This window comes from Papaver somniferum, chromosome 9 (assembly GCF_003573695.1).
Source record: "Papaver somniferum cultivar HN1 chromosome 9, ASM357369v1, whole genome shotgun sequence".
NCBI classification, from domain to species: Eukaryota; Viridiplantae; Streptophyta; class Magnoliopsida; order Ranunculales; family Papaveraceae; genus Papaver; species Papaver somniferum.
The window spans coordinates 139,144,098-139,164,458 of NC_039366.1; the positions used below are offsets into that span (position 1 = coordinate 139,144,098).

The following is a 20,361-nucleotide window of genomic DNA, read 5'->3' on the forward strand; positions in this document are numbered from 1 at the left end:
GAAAATAAGAAGAAAAAACCCAAATAAATGTTATCAAAAAAAATTGTTGGTTATGTTAATTGTTAAAAACAACATTATAATGAGTTTTTTCAATTATAATTCAAATATTCAATTATTATAAATTTTAACAAACACTCATATAATGGATTACGAGCTGGATAATCGATTATGATCTCATAACCAATTACAATAATGGTTGCCAAACAACCCCTTAATTTGTGGAGGTATCCGCAAATGTGGGGAGAGTACCAGTTTAGAGTGGTGCTAGACACACTGTGTTTTTCACCGAAAAAGCACCGGTGAAATAATCTGATGGTCCCTATCCGCATGCATAGCGTTGGGATTGGTGCACGCAATAGTGGGGTCCATGGTTTTGTTTCAGTCTGTGATTACTTCGGGTCCCGAAGTGAATGTAGAGTTATTGACCAATTTATTGATTTTTTTATTTTGTTTTGGAAATCAAGTGTAGTTTACGGAGCACAACTGATGATGAACGAATGATTAATGTAATAAAAATTTTACCTCATCAACGGATCATATGAAAAATATCAAATCATTTTTTTCCTGTTTTTTTGAAAGTAAGGAAAATATATTACCGCAGAGACAATAAATCTGCAGATTCAGTCTCTACTGGAACTAACTCAGGTTGAATTGTCCTAGCTTTGACAATGTCAAAAGCTATTGCTGGAATTAAAAACATAGGTGCATCATGAAACTAAGAAACCATGTTAACTTCATTTCTTCCTTTCTTCATCAAAAGATTTGCTGCATTGTTTGCTCTTCTATCCACAAACTGGAAACCCCAGAAACATACTAGTTGGTTTTTCCATTTTCTTAGCTTCCTCTAAAATTGCTACACATTGTCAATTGATTGATGATTTTTTGTCATGTAAATACTTGCTAGTTGCTTGATTGTCTCCTTCAATGACCAGATTATGCAGATTGTTTGCGGTGGCCCATGTTGTTGTTTGTAGCAAAGCTACAACTTTTGCTTCTTCAGCTGAGGAGGTCCTGCAACTTCCCATTCCCGCTCCTTGGAATGTACCTGTCCAGTTACACATGATGAAACCGAAACCTGCATCAGTCTTAGTAGATTTCCAGGAAACATCACAATTTATTTTATATGTATTTGCATTTGGAAATTTCCAATACTTGTCAAGCTGTAATCTTCTACTACAATTTTTAATTACTGAGTTCAGATTTCCTGGGTGCCAATAATTATAGTTTCTTGTGATATCTAGTGCTAATTGCTCTGGAGTTCTGGTTTTGTTTTCAAAGATTCGAAGGCATCTTTCTTTCCAAATAAACCAACACTTAGTGGTTGCTAGAGTTATTCATTATACATATCTAATAAAGAGTGATTCACGGAAGTTGAGTTAGAAAATATTTCTTGTGAAGGCATTATAGGTAAGTTCCATACCATTGTTGAATATGCACATTCAAAAAATAATTGAAATATGGATTCCACGACCTGTTGTCAGAACCCACATCTTGTGTTGACTTCCGTTACTGATCCCAGCTTCTGTCTTATTGGTAATGTGTCTTGGAAACATTTCCAGCAAATAATTTGATCCTCTGAGAAGTATCCATACTCCACAGACCTTTCCAAAATCTTTTTATTTAAATAGAAACTAAGCTAGATTGATTTTGGAATTTAGTATATAATGATTTCACAGTAAATTCACCATTTCTAGTTAGGGTCCATCCGAGTTTGTCTTTTTTTAGTTTTACATCCTCTGTTGAGTACAGTTCAATGTTCAAAATTTCCTTAACCGTAAAATTTTTAAAAACAAAATGTAATAAGTTAATATTAAACTTATTAATGTCAGTGTTGATTAACTCTGACACAAAGGTTATGTTTGAGTTTCCTCTGGGAACAGATTGTGCTAGAATCTCATCATTGGTTGGTAACCATCTATCTTCCCAAATGTTTATGGAACATCACTCACTTCCCAAACACTATATTCTTTTTATGTGTTCTATTCCTTGGAGAACGTAGTTCCATATCCAAGAAGCTTTTGATTTCTTCTTATAAGGAAGAGCTCCTGTTTTCTTAAAGTATTTGCCTTCTATGATTTGTGCCCATAGGTCATAAGAATGACTAACTAACCTCCATGCTATTCTGCTAATCATAGCTTGATTAACCTCATTAGCCTCTTTTAACCCCTTGGTCTACAGGTCTACACAAAAAGTCTAAAGATTTGATGTATATTCCTTTAGGGTATTATAGATGGGAAATGGAAGTTATGGGGATAGGGACTCTGACAAATATGACCAAAGAAAAGTAAAAAAAAAAAAACCAAGGCCACCAAGAGACTCGGATTATCCAACGTAAAAAGAACCAATCAGTCTCAGAAAAAGAAAAACAACCACCACCACAACTGACAGACAGAACAAGCTCAAGCTGGCCAAACAAAAACAAACAGCCACAGTGACGGCTATATCATAGACCGACTTCCACCAGTTCAGTAACTCCGGCTCCAACAATCTCATTCGCGCAGCAAGGCTTTCCCGTCATTGAGATTCATTTCAGGTGTTTTCATTGTCCAGGCATTTAATTTTGCAATCTCAACAGTCTCTGATCCGTAGTTGAATGCATATAGATGGGCTTCTTTTCCTACTGCAAGCGTCGGATAAGTCCTAGTTGTGATACAAGCTTTTCCTCCGGCACCGAAGCTTTCCACCACTGAGTGATCGATCTGCAACCACAACTGAATTAAATCAGACAAACAAATATGCGCAGCAAAGATAACCATTTAATCGTATTCCCACCCCTACACAATGATCAATAATGCTACAGAAGAAAACTACTATATAAGATAGAAATTATTACCAGGCATCTTAGAGAAATTTCCCCATCAACCAAATCAACATCCACAAATGCTCCATATGTGGGTTTATGTAGTAGTCCTTCTCCTCTTAAGGATGACCTATGTTTATTTCGAAAACATCAAGTTAGTTCGGTTATAATTGGTGTGCAGCTTCAAAAACGTTCGTAACTGAATTTGTAACCAACCTGCTGCCACCAGAACCCATGAGCACCACATACTTGTCTTGAGCTCTGAAAACTCTAAAGAATACTGCTGTGTATTCTTCTAAGTCTTTAGAAGCTAAGGTTAACAATCCAAATGGTCCAATCCCACCCTTACCAGTAGCACCTTTCTCACCACTGAGCTGTTGGGCGTCAACCCATGAAGGATCAAATACTTCTGCATTTTCTAAATTCGGTATACGAAATGTAACTTCGATATCGGCCTGTGAAAATATTATAGTAAGTAAACAAACATCTAACAAACAAGACCATAAAATAGAGTTAAGAATTGAGTTTTCCGAACATACCTGCGCTGCTGTTACGTTTTCAACTTCAAAGTGTTTTCCCTCGGTCAGAAGTTTTTTAGTGTACTCCACTTCATTTGTTCTCAAGGTTTCCAGTTCCGTGATTGGCCATTGTAGGAGTTGTCTTTCATTTTTATCCAGCCACAGTGTCCTCGGAATTGACTATTAGATCAAATCAAATCGAAGTTATCGTTAATCGTTATATTCACAAAGATTAAGGTAAAAAAACAGACTGTGATAGAGTAATAAACAAACCTGAATACCAGCCCATCCTCTAGCAATGGCATCTGCATTGGAATCCGGCTCATTGACCCATCCCCACAATATCCTTCTGTTTTTCGCCTCATCAAAGAATGTTTTAGATGCATAGAATTTGCCATAATCTAATCTTAGACCAGTAACTGGCGAATACGGATCGCCTACTGTGTTCTCAGGTATATAGTACTCACCATTGTTCACAAAATAGTTCCCCACTGTATAAAAATCGGTAAATGTATCCTGAATGCTCACCTTAAAGACATACTTAATATCGTCTCCCTTTGCAGAAGTGTCTAATGCTTCTTTCCCTTTCAGTGACATTGGAAAAAAATCCAAGCATTCCCACATACCGGTATGGGGTTCAGCAGAATGAAATGCATCTTCAGATTCTGTCCATGTCATGAAGTCATTACTTTTAAACAACAAAGCCGCCACTTTGTTGTTTTTCTCGCTTCCTATCAGAATTCTCCAATGCCCATCTTCACCTAACCATGCAGTAGTCGGGTCTCGAAACTTATCCGGAGTAATGTCATCCGGTCTCAAGATAACAGGATTTTGGTCTAGCTTTTCCCATTCTACGAGTAAGGGATCTGATAAATCCTTTGGTACGGCAATGTTCTGAACTTGTCCGTTGTTTATATCAATGCCTGTGTAAAGCATCACCAGCTTGTTACCAGGGAGGATAGTGGCAGAGCCTGACCAACACCCGTTGATATCATACGTTTCCGTAGGTGACATTGCAACATCAAGGCGAAACCAGTTGACCATATCTTTTGATACAGAATGGCCCCATGAAAGTGCACTTTCCCAAATAACAGCTTTGGGATTATATTGGTAAAAAAGATGGTAGATGCCGTTATAATACATAGGTCCTGTTTCAAATAGAAAGTGATGCGAAATCTAATAAGAACATCGGCGTAACACCCTTGGAACAAGAGAAAAGATTGCTAATGTAGTAACAAAATGAAGATTGCTAACTTACCATTTGGGTCTGTTAATTGTTTATTGAAGATGTTTGAATGCCATTCAAGTAACAAAATGAAAATTGTTAGAATATCACTCTTATAAATCAATATGATCAAACTACCAATGATTATAAGCACTAAATGAGAAAGCAGAAGAGCTTACCGTTAATCCAGTTTTTTGGGGACTGAAAGTGATAACCTGTTCTGTTAATTCCTAACCCGTCTGATGATCCAGTTTCTGACATGACTTGGTTAAATGCTCAGACAGTTCCTTATGAGATTCAGACTTTGTAAACTCTGAGAATAGAACTAAGGAAGAAACATAGAAAAGATAAAAGAAGTACAGGAGATAGGAAATTACCAGGTACATTACTAGTTCAACAATTCTAAATAATTTAAGGGACAACTAAGCAAGCAACTTAGTGCTGATTATAATATACAATGACTCTTGACTTGAAGAAATTTGTAATATTTAAATCTTTCATTAATCTTGCCTCCACTTCACATTCATCCCCTCTGTAACTTTCAGTGTGAGAGATGCTGATGCGGATAGCTAGTCAGCTACCACTACTAGAACCATATAATGGTGAATATGCAAAACTAGCAGCACTATCAACGGCGTTATCATCCTTCCATTAGTGCAAGAATTATATGGACCCTTGACTTGATACATGCTTTTCCAGTTTTTCTGCAGAATCAATTCATATGTAACTCATGTAGCAGGCCAGTCACCTTCATGCTGTTGGTTGATCCTATGAAGGGGCTTGACATTGTTAATACTTGCTGGTGTTTGGGAAAATTGAGAAGGGGAACAAGTCCACATATGGCAGGACCACTGACTGGATCACAAGCATCATGCAACGCTGTACTGATGAAACAAATCGGAACTGGAATCTTTTTTTTTTTTTAAGCAAAAGAATTTATTGATAAAAAGAAAAGAAAAACAGAAACAGGAGGGGGGCAGATAGCAAGAAAATGGAATCTATATTCGCAGGATGGAAGACATTCAGCATCACTCTACATTTCTATTGCAAGAATAGAGTAACATGGACTGATTTCCCAGAATTCAGTAACTCCTCCGCCAATGATAATTGATTGACCTTATGTTTAAGCTGGGAACGCCAAACTTATCTCATGGCCCAGATTCATGTTAGGTGTCTGCATTGTCCAGGCATTTAGTCTCTTAATCTCAACAGTCTCAGTACCGTTGTTGAAAGCGTATAAATGAGCTTCCATTCCTACTGCCAACGTTGGATAAACTCTAGTCGTGATACACGTTTTCCCACCCGCACCAAAGCTTTCTACCACTGTATGATCAATCTGCAATCAAATTTAACAAATTTAAGTAGAAATAGTTTATACCTCTCACTCTAAAACAACAGATGAAGATAGAATTTCTTACCAAGCTTCTTAGAGAAATTTCCCCGTCAATCAAGTCGACATCCACAAAAGCCCCATATGAGGGTTTATCTAATTCTACTTTCAGTGATGACCTGATACCACCAGAACACATAAGCACAACAGGCTTGTCTTGAGCCTTGAAGACCCTAAAGAATACAGCCGTGTATTCATCTAAGTCCTTAGAAGCTAGAGTTAACAACCCAAACGGTCCAATGCCACCTTGAACAGTAGCATCTTTCCTACCGCAGAGCTGTTGGGCGTCATTCCACGAAGGATCAAATGATTCTGCATTTTCCAAACTTGGTAAACGAAATCTAACTTCGATATCAGCCTGTGAATATTCAGAATCATAGTCAGTAAAATTATGGCTACTAAGTTTAACACATTGCTCTTAAATTGATTCTAACTCGGAATACCTGTGCAGCTGTTATTCCTTGAACTTCAAATACACTTCCTTTGGTGAGAGGTGTCTTTTTCAACTTCACTTCGTTTGTTCTTAAAGTTTTGAGCTCTTCGATTGGCCACTGTAGAAGTTGTTTTCCATTTCTATCCAGCCACAGTGTCCTTGGAATTGCCTATAATACAAGATTGGTTAAAAACTACTAGTATTAGCAATATCATCTGCACATGAATCAGCTACTCTAGACAACATCATATTAAATAGATATCACTGATATAAACAAACCTGAATACCAGCCCATCCTTTAGCAAAGTCATCTGCTGCAGAATCGGATTCGTTAACCCACGCCCACAATATCCTTCTGTTTTTCGCCTCATCGAAGAATGTTTTAGATGCATAGAATTTCCCATAATCAAATTTTAGTCCTGTAGTTGTCGAATAATGATTACCTGGAGTGTTATCAGGTACATACGCATCCTTGTTCAGACAGTAGGCCCCAACTGTGTAGAAATCAGACCATGTTCTTTGAACACTCACCTTTAAAATGTACTTAACATCGGCTCCACTCTCAGAAGTGTCTAATCCTTTTTTACCTTTCAGTGACACAGGAAAGAAATCTGGACATTCCCAAATACCAGTATCTGGTGCAGAATGGAAGTTATTTTCAGATGCTGTCCATTCCATGAAATCTTTACTTCTAAACAACAACGCCGTCCCAAGATTACTTCTCTCGCTACCGACAAGAATTCTCCAGTACCCATCTTTACCTAACCATGCAGTTGTTGGATCCCGAAACGAAGTTGCGTTAATGCCATTGGGTGGCAAAATCAATGGATTTTTGTGTAGCTTTTTCCATTCTACAAGTAAGGGATCCGATGAATTCTTTGGCACAGCAATGTTCTGAACTTGTACATTATTTATATCTATGCCAGTATAAAGCATCACCGGCTTGTTACCAGGGAGGATAGTGGCAGAACCTGACCAGCACCCATTGACATCAAATGAATCCATAGGGGCCATTGCAACATCAAGGCAAAACCAGTTGACCATATCTTTTGATACAGAATGTCCCCAGACTATATCACTTGCCCATGCAGCAGCTTTAGGATTGTATTGGTAGAAAAGATGGTAAATTCCATTATAATACATTGGTCCTGTTGCAAATTGAAGATCACGAGAGTTCTTTTAAGAACGCCACTGTAACTCTAAGTAACTAAACAACAAAGATTTCTCATGTATGTGTAAGAGTTAAGACTGGCTTACCATTTGGGTCTGGTGAATTGTTGTTGGAGAGGTTTGAATGCCATCCAAGTAAGAAGCATGAAACAATGTTAAAATAGTACTTTAGTTGACAACACATAGCAAGAAAACATAAAACAGTACTAGTTGAGATAATAATAATGGAACTGCTAGCAAGAGCTAAAACTTCTAATCCCATTTTATGTTAATGCTTGTGAAACACCGAGATTCCACGGGGTATGATGGACGTTTATCTCCGAGAAATAAATGACGGAGGTCCGGGATTAGATTAAGTTGAAATGCTGATTATACATGATTAGTTAAGTTGAAAAACTAATCAAACAAACTAATGATGATATGTTGTGTACAAAATTAAACACAATTAAGTGAGAAGTGAGAACTTACCATTGATCCAGTTCTTGGGAGACTGAAAGTGATAGCCTGTTCTGTTAACTCCAACCCCATCCAATCCAGTTTCTGATACGTCGTTGTTAAACGCTTCAACCCCATAGTTGCTTATGAGAGTAAAGCATAAGAAGACGAAAATCATTTTAATCAAATGAACAGAACTTTCTAAAATCGCCATCAGTTACAATCAAATCTAAGAACATAGAGTAAGGAATAAACATAAAAAAAAAGAAGAAAATGAGATGAAGATGATAAAAAGCCAACACCAGGCTTTTTAACTTCAAACTCTTGGATTTTTAATCAAGAAGACAACTAAGCAACTTGTACTAACCCTGATTATAATATACTACATCTTGACTTTAAATAATTGATAAATAGAGTTTTTATTTTGTTAATTATGAATAAGGAATATTCAATATAACTGTAATAATATAATATTAAAATCTTCCTTAACCTTGGATCCCTTATACATTCATTTATTCCAAGGGCCAGAGAGAATACTAAACATGATGATGACCTTATTCTATTTCTGAACTAATTCAATGTATTTAAAAATGATTATGTTGCATCTGAATCCTGATGCCATTTATGTTAATCACGATCCAGTTTTCTTCGTGTTTGTGCTTTAACATTCATTTTTGGTCTTCGCATTGACCATGCCTTCAACTCTGCTATTTCAACAGCTTCAGTACCGTTGTTGAAAGCATACAAGTGAGCATTTTTCCCCAGTGCAAGAGTTGGGTAAACCCTGGACGTTATACATGTTTTTCCTCCAGAAGCAAAACTTTCGACCACTGAATTATCAATCTGCAACAGAAACAATAAAGCGAAAAAGATTCAAAGATAACATATCAATACTCAAAACAAATCAACATAACCAAATACGCAAAGAGCTAAGCTGCAAGTGAAGTGAAAAAATTAGTCCAAACATAATCTACTTCATCATCCACCCCGAAACTAGGATCATGCATCTGGAAAAGAATACACAGAGCTTGTTTGGATATGGAACTAAAATGGGTACGAATTGGCGCTACAAAACAGTAATGTGACCATGGAACTAAGATGGAGGAAGTACTTGTCGTTGCCGAACCTTTTAATGTAGTTACAGTTAAACAGATAAATGTAGTAATCCAGCCAAATACTTTATCAGCAGAAGTAGTAAATATGTTGTTAAAACATGGTTACAAAAGTAGTTTTCCTTCTTGGTTCTTTCAGCAGCACTCAAACAGGTTAAAGCAGAGCCAGGATGTAATTGCATACAGGCTTTGGTTTCAGACTGAATCTTGGTTTAATTTGTTCCTATGAACAGTGGAAAACAACCACAGAGAACAAAGGAATAAACTATACTATTTTTTATTTCAATGCTACTTAATAAATACTGTAATTAGAACCATACCAAGCTCCTCAGAGAAAGCTTTCCACCTCTCAAATCTGCATCTACAAAAGCTCCATAAGACTGTTTTGTAACTCCTGGTTTTAGAGAAGACCTGATTTTATACCAAACATTGCAGAAAATACAAGTCAGCTGGTGATTCTACATTTTGTTAGCATACATAGGAGAGTGTCTTATGAGTATCATAAACAAAGTTAAGCTGACCTTACACCACCTGAGCACATAAGTACTATGTGCTTGTCTTGAGCTTTAAAAACCCTAAAGACGACTGCCGTATATTCCGTCAAATTTTCAGAAGCCAATGCTAACAATCCAAAAGGTCCAACCCCACCTTGAACAGTAGCATCCTTCTTACCACAGAGTGCTTCAGCGTCAACCCAAGTAGGGTCAAACAACTCTACTTTCTCTAAACTAGGCAAATAAAATGTAACTTCAACATCGGCCTATGAAGTAGAGAAATATAGAATCATATAAAGTGAAAGCTCAAAACTGAGACTGCATAAAACATTATCTTTTAACTGACAGCAAATAGAAATTCTAAGATACTCTAAAATATAATTCTTCACAGTTGTATACCTGTGAAGCTGTTATTCCTTCAACTTCAGAAAGAATTCCCTTGGTGAGAGATATATTTGTCATGGAAAATTCTTTTCTTCTCAAACTTTTGAGTTCTTCGACTGGCCATTGCAGAAGTTGTTTTTCGTTTTTATCAAGCCATAAGGTTCTAGGAACTGACTGCAAATATGAAGTGATGATAAGGCATCACATACGAGCCAACCATTTAATTGTACTATATAGATCTGAAAACCGTATATCATTAATAAACCACCTGAATGCCAGCCCATCCTTCAGCAATATCATCTTCTTTGGTATCGGACTCGAGAACCCATCCCCACAGGATCCTCCTCTTTTTCGATGCATCAAAAAATGATTTAGATGCATAGAAGTTTCCATAGTCATACCTTAATCCCGTCGAATCATCAACAGATGTATTATCAGGTACATATTGATCCTTACTCAAAAGATAGTGACCAACCGTATAGTGATCAGTGGTCTTCTCACCAAGACTCACTTTTAAAACATGTTTAATTCGGTCTCCAGTTGCAGATGTGTCTAAACCTTCTTTTCCTGTTAGTGATACAGGAAAAAAATCTGGACACTCCCACATACCAGTTTGGGCAGAATGTAATGGATATTGGACCTTAACCCATTTAATGAAATCTTTACTTTTATACAGTAATGCCATTCCCGTTTTGTTACTGCTCTCGTTTCCAATTACCAATCTCCAGTACCCATCTTTACCCAACCATGCAGTTGTCGGGTCTCGAAATGAGGCAGCATTAATCCCATTGATTGGTTCTATCAAGGGGTTGTAGTCAGGTTTCGTCCATTCTTCTAGGAGAGGATCTGATAAGTTCTTTGGTACTGCAATGTTCTGCACTTGTCTATTCTCTGTATCAATGCCTGTGTAGAGTATCACAGGTTTATTCCCCTGGAGGATAGTTGCGGACCCCGACCAACAACCATTGATATCGAATGGAGCTGAAGGATAGATTGCGGGCTTAAGAGGGAGCCAATTGATCATGTCCTTTGATACAGAATGCCCCCACACAATGTTTCCCCATACAGCACCTTCGGGATTGTACTGGTAGAACAGATGGTAAGTACCATTATAGTACATTGGTCCTGTTCAAAATCAGATAATACGAGATTGAATGAGAAAATTGCAACTTAAGAATTAAGACATTAAAATGGTCTATATTAACCGAAAGAAATATAAGATGAACTCTTACCATTTGGGTCTGTTTGTTGTTGCAGATATTAGAGTGCCATTCAAGAAAGAAACTAATGTTAGACACTAAGCAATTGACAAAAAATAATAGTAATCTGCAGTGAGAATAGTCTAACACATTATCAAAAAAAAAGAAAAGAAAAGGAGATTAGTCCACAGCAAGTTCTGTCCTTGCTTCAAAAAAACAAAAGCAAGTAATGTTCTTGCATACAGCTGAAGCTCAAAACAACAAGTTCTGTTAGCTTGAAACAAACTGATGAATTTATCCCAGTGTTGCACTAAACCAACCAGCAATAACTATAATCTGAATGAGATTAGCTGCAAATAATGTTCCACACCCTTCCACAAACACACCATGAAGATATACCCTATTATAAATCTCAGACGCATTCTTTTCTAACAAACTCTGTAATATGCTACTTTCAAGTTTCAATATCAACAAATTTGCAGCAGTACAACCAGTTAAAGTAGTAGTAACAGCAGTTCTAGATCTACCAATAGCACTCCACTGCACATCACCATAATAATTAAAACATTCAAGGTCCTATTATAACACCCCATCAATCAGCAATATCGCCAACCATATAAACAACGCCAGAACTCGTAAAAATTCGAAATCAATAACCCGAAACCAAATAACAAATTCCAATCAGTTCTTGATGGGTCAACCCCAACCATCAAAACCAATGAAATTAGTATTTGAGGGAATAGCCACCAGAATATGCAAGTGGAAATTTTGCTTAAAATCAGGAAAATTAAGGAGCATGAAACTAATAAAGGTCCCTGTATGTTGGGATTTACAGATCTGAATGGAAAACTACAATTAACAAGCAATGTCTAATTATCAAGTTTTTGTGTGCTAATCACTAAACAGTTCACTACATAATCTATGACAGTAATACGCTAATTTACAGTAGCTCATTTAAGATTGAGATTTCATACTAGAGCACAAATAACTTAAACAAGAAATAGGAACTTACCATTCATCCAATTTTTCTGAGGTTGAAAGTGATAACCTGTTCTGTAAAGACTCCAAGCATTAGATTTGTTAGTAGCCTGAATATCTGATAGTACTTTGTTAGATGCCTGAACCCCATTGACTAAAAGGCTAAAACATAATGGAACCAGTAGCAATGGAACAAGCATTGCTAGAATCTCCATAACCAATGAACCTTAAAACAGAAAAACTAAAGAAAAAGATATTTGAAGAAGAATTATTTATATTCAAGAAACCACAGCTAACATTTACTAATCGACACCCCCCTGCAATCAATCGGTCCAACCAAACCTGTACCAGTCCAATGACTCGAAGACTTTCTTTCAAAAATGCAAGACTTGAAAAGACTTGATACGGCAAATAAAAGTAAAAAGTAAAACTTAAACAAGTTTACTGTAAATAAAATATTCTAAAGATGAATTACTTTATTTCCAATTGACACTACATGTAACATTCTTATCTACATGTAACATTCTTATCTACATGTAACATCCTTATATGTACTCATATGGACAATTTTGACAAGGAACCATCGGACAACATGATGGATATTATTCTCCTGAAACAAAATCCTATCAACGCTCGCTCAAATTAGAGGACTAATTTTTTTTCAATTCATCGAGGGACTATTCATTGACCATGCTTTCAACTTCCCAATCTTTACCGCCTGAGTTCCATTGTTGAAAACATACAAATGAGCATTATTTCCAATAGCCAATGTTGGATAAACCCTCGATAAGATGCATGTTTTTCCTCCAGCACCAAAACTCTCTACAACTGAATTGTCGATCTGCAACCAAACATCATATACATTAAGGAAAAAAAAATGTGAAATTTTAGAATTAAAATATATTATTATTTGAAAAACAGTTAACAATTAAAGTATATAGAGATTAAAAGTTTTACCAAACTTCTCAAGGAAAGCTTTCCATTGCTAATATCAACATCTACGGAACCTCCGTAAGAGGGCTTGTACATCTTGTCATGTGTTAAAGAAGACCTGCAATAATTTGACGGGAAAAAAGAAACCAAATCAGCAACCAAATCAACTTCTTTCTTTAGTTGAAGAAAGTAATTAAATCAAAAGAGTGCATCTTACGGTACCTAATACCACCAGAGCACATAAGCACTTTATGTTTGTCATTTGATTTGAAGACCCTAAAAAATACGGCAGTGTATTCTTGTAAGTCACTTGATGCCAGTGTTAGCAATCCAAAAGGTCCGATGCCACCCGAGACACTAGCATCTTTTTCGCCGCAAAGTCTTTCAGCATCAACCCATTTAGGATCAAATGGTTCAACATGTTCCAAACTTGGTATACGGAATGTAATTTCAACATCAGCCTGTAAAATGTAAATTCACTCAAGTAAATAAATACATCATAATTCAAAGCGGAGCAAATGTTTATGATATCGTAATTCGATCTTATAAATAGCATACCTGAGCAGGAGTAATTCCTTCAATCTCAATGCGACTTCCCTTATGAAGAGATATCTTGGTCATCTCCACTCGACCGCGACCGCTTCGTAAATGATTAACCTCTTCAATAGGCCATTGTAAGAGTTGTTTTTCATTTCTATCAAGCCACACTGTCCTCGGAATTGCCTATAATGAAAAAATAAAATTACTTAAAAAGATAAATGGAAATGAAATCCTCAGACCATATCTTTAGTTTTAGAGAAAAGGATAATTACCTGAACCCAGCCCAGCCTTTAGCAAATTGATCATCTGGAGTTCGATCGGATTCGTTAGCCCATCCCCACAAGATTCTTCTATTCTTTGACAGATCGAAAAATGACTTGGATGCATAGGAATTTCCATAATCATACCTTAACCCTGTACTATCATCAACCGAAGTGTTGTCTGGTACATATCGATCTTTGCTAGTAAAATATTGACCAAGAGTGTAATATTCAAACCTTGTAAGGTCAAGGCTCACTTTCAACACATGTGTAACACCATCACCGACCGATGACGTATCTAATCCTTGCTTCCCATTCAGCGACACGGGATAAAAATCGGGGCACTTCCACATACCAGTAGTAGCAGAAGAATGTAACAAATGTTTAGCTTTAGTCCAATGAATAAAATCCTTGCTTCTATACAACACTGCCGTTCCCCTCATATCTCTCTTGCTACCGACTACTAATCTCCAATGTCCGTCTTTACTCCACCATGCAGTTGTGGGATCTCGGAACGCACTCGCATTCACACCAATTCTTGGTTTGATTATTGGGTTGTAATCAGGCTTCACCCATTCTCTTAAGAATGGATCAGACAAGTTCATTGGCACCGCAATATTTTGTACTTGATTCTCGTCGGGATCAGTACCGGTGTAAAGTATAACAGGTTTGTTACCAGGAAGTATAGTAGCAGAACCTGACCAACATCCGTGCCCCTTTGGAATTATACTGGTAGAAAAGATGATAAACGCCTTTATAATACATTGGGCCTGTTAAAAAATCATAGCATGAGTAAAAAACTAAACTATTATGAAATAAAATAAACGATCTATGTCTAATACAAATCAAGATAAAGAATGTAATAGCATACCATTTGGATCTGTTTGATAGTTTGATGCAGAGATTTATGTGCCATGCAAAAAAGCAAAAAAAAACAAAACATATGGTTAGCTAAACATAAATGAAAATCTAGCATGCACAAATAGGAAAATAAACCAATACAGTATACTGCTCGAATTGTATCAAAATCAGTTTTGAAAGACTTAGACAAAATCCCATCAGGAATTCTAGTAGCCAAAACTAAACTGTAGTAGGAACTAAAAAAAAAATTGTACCAGAATTTACACTGCCAAATGCATTGTTGATAACACAATCCCAACTATTTATTTATTTTTGGAAAAATGAGATTGACAAATACAAAAAAAATGTTATATTGTTAAAACTAAGCTATATCAATGCTGAAATCTGTTCAGCATACCAATCAATGAACAATATAAACCAAAAATGGAAGAAGAGAAAAAAAAACCTCTGATGTCTAACAATCCTAGTCAAACTCGATGTATTTCCAGTCAATCCAGTCAAAAAAATTTAATTCTAATTCTAAAAAGTAAAAAGGCGCATGTGCTTAAGAAGGAAACAAACGACATGTATGCAGTAAAAATCCATTGCCCCCGTTCCTGGAAATCCTTAATTGTATGCGAAAAAAAGAAATCGTTTCCAAAAATCAGTGATGCTCATCCATGGCATATTTTTTGAATGATAAAAATACTAAAACATGATATTAACACAGACAAGACTGATTAAATCAGCGTACCGTTGATCCAGTTTTTGGGAGGTTGGAAGTGAAAACAAGTTCTTATATGTCCTAGTTTCACCGGTGCTTTCACTGCTGCAAGTGATTGAAACTCAGGATATATTTTATGCAATGCTTCGACACTGAGATTGAAGCATAAGACAAACAACAAAGAGTAAACCAACTAATGAACTTCACCATTGTTTTTGATGATTCTTTATGACGATATTTGTTTTCTTGAAAGATGGATGAAAGCCTGAGAATGAATGTATGTATTTATAGAGAGACCAAACAAGTTTTTCCGCATAAACGGATTAGAGTGACATTGACTGCTACCTTTGTAAAGCGATAATAACAAGGACAGAAATATTATCTAGGTTTTATCTATAAATTAGGTAATACAGTATATCTTGATATGTGACCGTAGTTATATCACTTGATTGCATTGCAGGGGATGTAGCTGTACGGTATCAGAATGGATTTAGATAAGCACTAATTAATTACGGTAATTATTACTCTGAGTAATCCTGAAATGAAAGAGCCTGCCAAATGTATGAAATAAGTTCACCAAAATAACAAATATGAGATTTATTAGGTGGAATACTTATCCAAAGTTTCAAATCCAGTAACTAATTCTTTTCCAAGTTAGTTTTTTTTTCCTTTTTGAAAAAGTTTTCCAAATTAGCTAGAATAACGTTTCCACGGGGATACTTGAAAATCCCATAATTAATGCTAAGTGAAAACTACAGGGAGACCCATTCTTACACACTTTCCTACTGTGAAACCCATCCTCACAAAATCTCACGGGCGCACCCAAAAGCATCTAACAAATTATTTGCAGGCCCAGAGTTTTCAAAATTCGTTTATTTTCTTTTTTATTTCCCAGTTTAGCCTCACTTTCAGTTTCAGTATATCCTGCTTATTTTCGAGAGATTCATTATCGAGAGATTGATTCAATTTACTCAGCAAGCTTTAGCCTCACTTGTCCTTGATTACCGAGAGAGATTCAATTTACTTAGCAAAGCTTCAGGTTCGTTCGTTTTTATTCCAATCTTGATTCTGATTTTTGTTTAATCTTGATTCGATTCTATGTTTTAGTTTCTGTAAGATTAGGATCTATTATTTTAGGTTTCCGAAGCTTAATTTAGTTTTTCGAATCGTTTTTTAAATCTTTTAAGCTTGTTTTTGAATTTTTGTTTATTTTCTAGGTTTTGAATTTGTTAACATCAATGTAGATCTTTTCGATTAAATTTTTTTGTTTCCATTTCATGTTCCGATGTTGACATACCAATTTACTAGGTTTTGCTTCTGTTCTGTTGGATTTTTTATTTGATTTGTTTTTCCATTCTTATTTTTGATCTGTTATCTGTTATTGATTTTGATATCCTGTTGATTTCTCATCTGATTATGGTTAATGTAGATTGTTTGCTGTTGTTGATTTGATCTTTTAATTTTGAGTAAGAATTTTTTGTGAAGCAATATGCAGGATAGATATGTTTGGTTTTTTCTCTTTTGTGTTTTGCAGGGTGAAAATGCCTGTTGGTAATGCACTAGCTGTAATTCACTAATTCAGTGAATTCTTAGCACATCCTGTTGATGTCAACACAACTTTGGAGTCTTTGAAGACAGCCGTTTGCCAGAACTGGACTCGTTTATTACCGCATCATGTCAGATTTTCCTTTAATGATGGAAGCAAGTTTGTGCGAGTTGATTCTGATATTCTGCTTCAATGTTTTGTATCTCGTTGCCACTGTAAAGGTCAGAAGAGCTTTTATTTACTTGTCGAAGTTGGTTGTAATTCTTCCAGAAGTCGTAATAGAGCTTCAAGTAGTCTTGTAATAGAACCTGAACCCGAACAAGCTATGGTGAATTTCCTTGAAGATGGTTATGTGCCTGTTAACAAGGTTCTTAGGACTTAAGGTTGGGATAAATTACTTGGTGAAGTTGGTAAAGTGTTTTTTGGAGGTGTAGTAGAGGTACGTATCGTAGTGAAGAAATACGAGTTAAAAGCTGGGCGTGTTCTTGTATATAAGAAGAATGAACCTAGCAGGTTCTATGCAAAATGCTCAAAAGAAAATTTCCCTTGGGAGTATAAGGTTTGTGTTGTTGATGTTGAAAACAAGATGCTTAAGGTTAAGAAATATGAGAGCAGTCATACCTGTGGTGTTGGAACTGAAAGGCTTTTCCACAAGCTCAGCAGTAAATTTGTTTCTAGTCTGATCAAGGATGAAATACGAAGTGATCCGAGTTTCAAAGCATCTGATTTGGCAAAGTTTTTCAAAACTAGCTACGGTATCAATGTGAAATACTACCAAGCTTACAACGGAAGAGAGAAAGTGTATGAGGATATATTTGGTGATGAAGCCATGTCGTATTCGCATCTTTCATGGTATGTAGATTCCATTCGCAGCACAAATCCTGGGAGTTGGATTGATTTTCAAGTTCAAACGGATGAACCTGAAGCGAACGAGGATAGTTCAGCTGAATTAGAAGATGGGGAACCTTCAAATAAGTTTGTGCGTCTTTTTATTGCTTTCGAGGCATGCATCCATGGTTACCGTTACCTTCTCCCCGTGGTTTATGTCGATGCTACCTTTCTTACAGGGACATATAGAGGATGCCTCATGGCTGCAACCGCTATCAATGCTGAAAATGGTAATTTTTCTGATAATGCATCCTTTTTATATATGTGCATAATGTCTCATGCATTATTGTTTTCACTTTTCTGGTTATGCATCATTTCTGTTTTAGATGCATAAGACATTATACATTTTTTGTTTTAGGTGCATAATGTCTTATGCATTATGGTTTTCACTTATTGATTTTATGCATCCTTTTTTATGCACATGCATAATGTCTTATGCATCATTTAGTTTAGATGCATAAGACATTATGCATTATTTGTTTTCACTTTTCTGGTTATGCATCATTTCTGTTTTAGATGCATAAGACATTATACATTTTTTGTTTTAGGTGCATAATGTCTTATGCATTATGGTTTTCACTTATTGATTTTATGCATCCTTTTTATGCACATGCATAATGTCTTATGCATCATTTTGTTTAGATGCATAAGACATTATGCATTATTTGTCTTCACTTTTCTGGTTATGCATCATTTTCTGTTTTAGATGCATCATGTCTTATGCATTATTTAGTTTAGATGCATGAGCCATTATGCAATTTTTTAGCTACACATACTTCATGTAGACGCTGGCTTGATTTTATATTTTTTTTCTGTGCAGGCTTCTTCCCACTAGCCATGGCCCTGGTACCTGGTGAAGATAATGATAACTGGGAATGGTTCATTAGGAATTTGAGTAATGTTCTTGATCATGATCAAAGGCTAATCACATTTTTATCTGATCGTGCAGAAGGATTAAAGAGAGCGATTCCATTTTACTTTCCTGGAGCCTTCCATAGTTTCTGCTATTATCATCTTAAGATGAACTTACCTATTAATGCATCTGACGAAAGTTATGGTGCAGTTATTGATTCTTTTCAAGCTGCTGCTTATGCTCTTAGTCGCGAAGGTTTCCAAACTGCCATCGCTACTATTAGGGGTCTTGGTTGTGGTTGGGTTGCCGACTATATTGAAGATATCCCTCCAGAGAAGTGGTCAAATGCCTTTTTCCAGGGTTGTAGGTATGGTAGGACATCTTCTACTCTTGCTGAATCCTTCAATAGTTGGATGATGGTACACAAGAAGCTCCCTGCAAATGCTCTTCTGGATCAGATAAGGAAGGATGTGATGAGTATGATGTCAGAAAGGCGGAATACGGGTAATAGTTTCATAACAATTTTCACACCGAAGAATGAAAATAAGATGAAGGCTCTTATTGATGGGGGTTTAACCTGGCTGGTTATACAGTCCGATACTCATGTTTATAAAGTGGAAGAAGGGGACAGTTCTCATAGTGTTAACCTTGAGGCAAGGACATGTACCTGTCAGAGGTGGCGCGTCTATGGGTTTCCATGTGTGCATGCTTTCGCATCGATAACAATGTCTGGTTCTAATCCATATGATTTTGTTGAACCTTATTTCACTACTTCATACTTCAATAATGCCTACAGTCATGCAATTCATCCTATTCCGAACTATAACAGGCCTGAAGTTTATGAAGGTAGTGATATTATCGATGTACCTGATGTTAGGAGGCCGCCAGGGAGACCACAATCTAATAGGCATTTGAGCAGATATGAGAGGCCGCCAGGGAGGCCGCACAGGAGATCTATTCGTTGTGGTAATTGTTTTGAGCTTGGTCATCATAACAAGCAAACATGTACGAATCCTACCTGTTACAAGAAGCCTCCGAAGCCTCCGAAGCAGCCCAAGGGAAGTTAAAGAAGAGCAATTATCTTGTTTGTTTCTTCAGACTATTACTTTTATGTTTGAACCTTATTCATTTTTCTTTCATTAGTTTCTGTATTAGTTTTTATGAACAAGTACTTTTTCTTTACTTAGTTTCTTTTTTGTATTGGTTTTATGAAAAATACTTTTTTTTTTCACTGTGTGTTTTTCTGCTTCTATCAGATAATGTATTCATTTTTATTCTTAAATGCATAATGGATTATGCTTTAGTTTTTGATGATGCATAACTTGTTATGCATTAGTTTTTATGATGCATAACGTATTATGCATTATTTTTTTGAAGATGCATAATCTCTTATGCATTGTTTTTCGACGATGCACGATCTGTTATGCATTTATTCTTTTAAAGATGGCGTCATAACGACTCATGCAAATGTGGTTCCTTCATGCATCTGCATCTGCATAACAAGTCATGCGTCTGCATAACAATTCATGCACATTTATTTTATTAGGAATAACATGTTATTCAGGTTTATTTTGTTGCGTAACTTGTTATTTAGATGTTTATATGTAACATGTTGTTCCTTCATTTTCCTTGTAAGATT

The 20,361-nt window shown here is 36.2% G+C and overlaps 4 protein-coding genes across 4 annotated transcripts; all 4 read right to left on the minus strand.

The window, feature by feature from the left end:
• Nucleotides 1-2,295: 2,295 nt before the first annotated feature.
• LOC113310830 (beta-fructofuranosidase, insoluble isoenzyme 1-like) lies at nucleotides 2,296-4,934 on the minus strand. Its single transcript, XM_026559627.1, has 7 exons — nucleotides 4,723-4,934; nucleotides 4,577-4,585; nucleotides 3,592-4,466; nucleotides 3,340-3,498; nucleotides 3,017-3,255; nucleotides 2,834-2,930; nucleotides 2,296-2,699 (listed from the first exon to the last, which is right to left on the minus strand). Exons 1-7 carry the CDS (start codon nucleotides 4,802-4,804, stop codon nucleotides 2,490-2,492), a joined length of 1,671 nt encoding a protein of 556 aa, XP_026415412.1. The 5' UTR covers nucleotides 4,805-4,934; the 3' UTR covers nucleotides 2,296-2,489.
• A 103-nt stretch (nucleotides 4,935-5,037) lies between these two features.
• Nucleotides 5,038-8,303, minus strand: LOC113310828 (beta-fructofuranosidase, insoluble isoenzyme 1-like). Its single transcript, XM_026559625.1, has 6 exons — nucleotides 8,005-8,303; nucleotides 7,624-7,632; nucleotides 6,646-7,514; nucleotides 6,377-6,535; nucleotides 5,962-6,291; nucleotides 5,038-5,879 (listed from the first exon to the last, which is right to left on the minus strand). The coding sequence occupies exons 1-6, from the start codon at nucleotides 8,183-8,185 to the stop codon at nucleotides 5,667-5,669; spliced, it is 1,761 nt and encodes a 586-aa protein (XP_026415410.1). The 5' UTR covers nucleotides 8,186-8,303; the 3' UTR covers nucleotides 5,038-5,666.
• Nucleotides 8,304-8,517: 214 nt separating this feature from the next.
• Nucleotides 8,518-12,385, minus strand: LOC113310829 (beta-fructofuranosidase, insoluble isoenzyme 1-like). Its single transcript, XM_026559626.1, has 7 exons — nucleotides 12,173-12,385; nucleotides 11,194-11,202; nucleotides 10,230-11,086; nucleotides 9,977-10,135; nucleotides 9,605-9,843; nucleotides 9,404-9,494; nucleotides 8,518-8,814 (listed from the first exon to the last, which is right to left on the minus strand). Exons 1-7 carry the CDS (start codon nucleotides 12,351-12,353, stop codon nucleotides 8,599-8,601), a joined length of 1,752 nt encoding a protein of 583 aa, XP_026415411.1. The 5' UTR covers nucleotides 12,354-12,385; the 3' UTR covers nucleotides 8,518-8,598.
• Nucleotides 12,386-12,688: 303 nt separating this feature from the next.
• Nucleotides 12,689-14,641, minus strand: LOC113310870 (beta-fructofuranosidase, insoluble isoenzyme 1-like). Its single transcript, XM_026559685.1, is given in 6 exon segments — nucleotides 12,689-12,979; nucleotides 13,096-13,189; nucleotides 13,294-13,532; nucleotides 13,630-13,816; nucleotides 13,884-14,582; nucleotides 14,584-14,641. Coding segments are annotated over 6 exon segments (1,452 nt in total). The 5' UTR covers nucleotides 14,637-14,641; the 3' UTR covers nucleotides 12,689-12,799.
• Nucleotides 14,642-20,361: the final 5,720 nt, after the last annotated feature.

Bases quoted from the DNA above. Each gene is read 5' to 3' on its own strand.
- LOC113310830 (XM_026559627.1), bottom strand. From the start codon at position 4,804: ATGTCAGAAACTGGATCATCAGACGGGTTAGGAATTAACAGAACAGGT. The intron at 3,499-3,591 runs GTTTGTTTATTA...TTGATCTAATAG, and splicing joins GAGGATGGGCTGGTATTCAG to TCAATTCCGAGGACACTGTG. The intron at 3,256-3,339 runs GTATGTTCGGAA...ATATTTTCACAG, and splicing joins AAAACGTAACAGCAGCGCAG to GCCGATATCGAAGTTACATT.
- LOC113310828 (XM_026559625.1), bottom strand. From the start codon at position 8,185: ATGGCGATTTTAGAAAGTTCTGTTCATTTGATTAAAATGATTTTCGTC. The intron at 6,536-6,645 runs GTTTGTTTATAT...CTTGTATTATAG, and splicing joins AAGGATGGGCTGGTATTCAG to GCAATTCCAAGGACACTGTG. The intron at 6,292-6,376 runs GTATTCCGAGTT...GAATATTCACAG, and splicing joins AAGGAATAACAGCTGCACAG to GCTGATATCGAAGTTAGATT.
- LOC113310829 (XM_026559626.1), bottom strand. From the start codon at position 12,353: ATGGAGATTCTAGCAATGCTTGTTCCATTGCTACTGGTTCCATTATGT. The intron at 10,136-10,229 runs GTGGTTTATTAA...TCATATTTGCAG, and splicing joins AAGGATGGGCTGGCATTCAG to TCAGTTCCTAGAACCTTATG. The intron at 8,815-9,403 runs GTATGGTTCTAA...TTTCTGTTGCAG, and splicing joins AGCTTTCTCTGAGGAGCTTG to ATTGATAATTCAGTGGTCGA.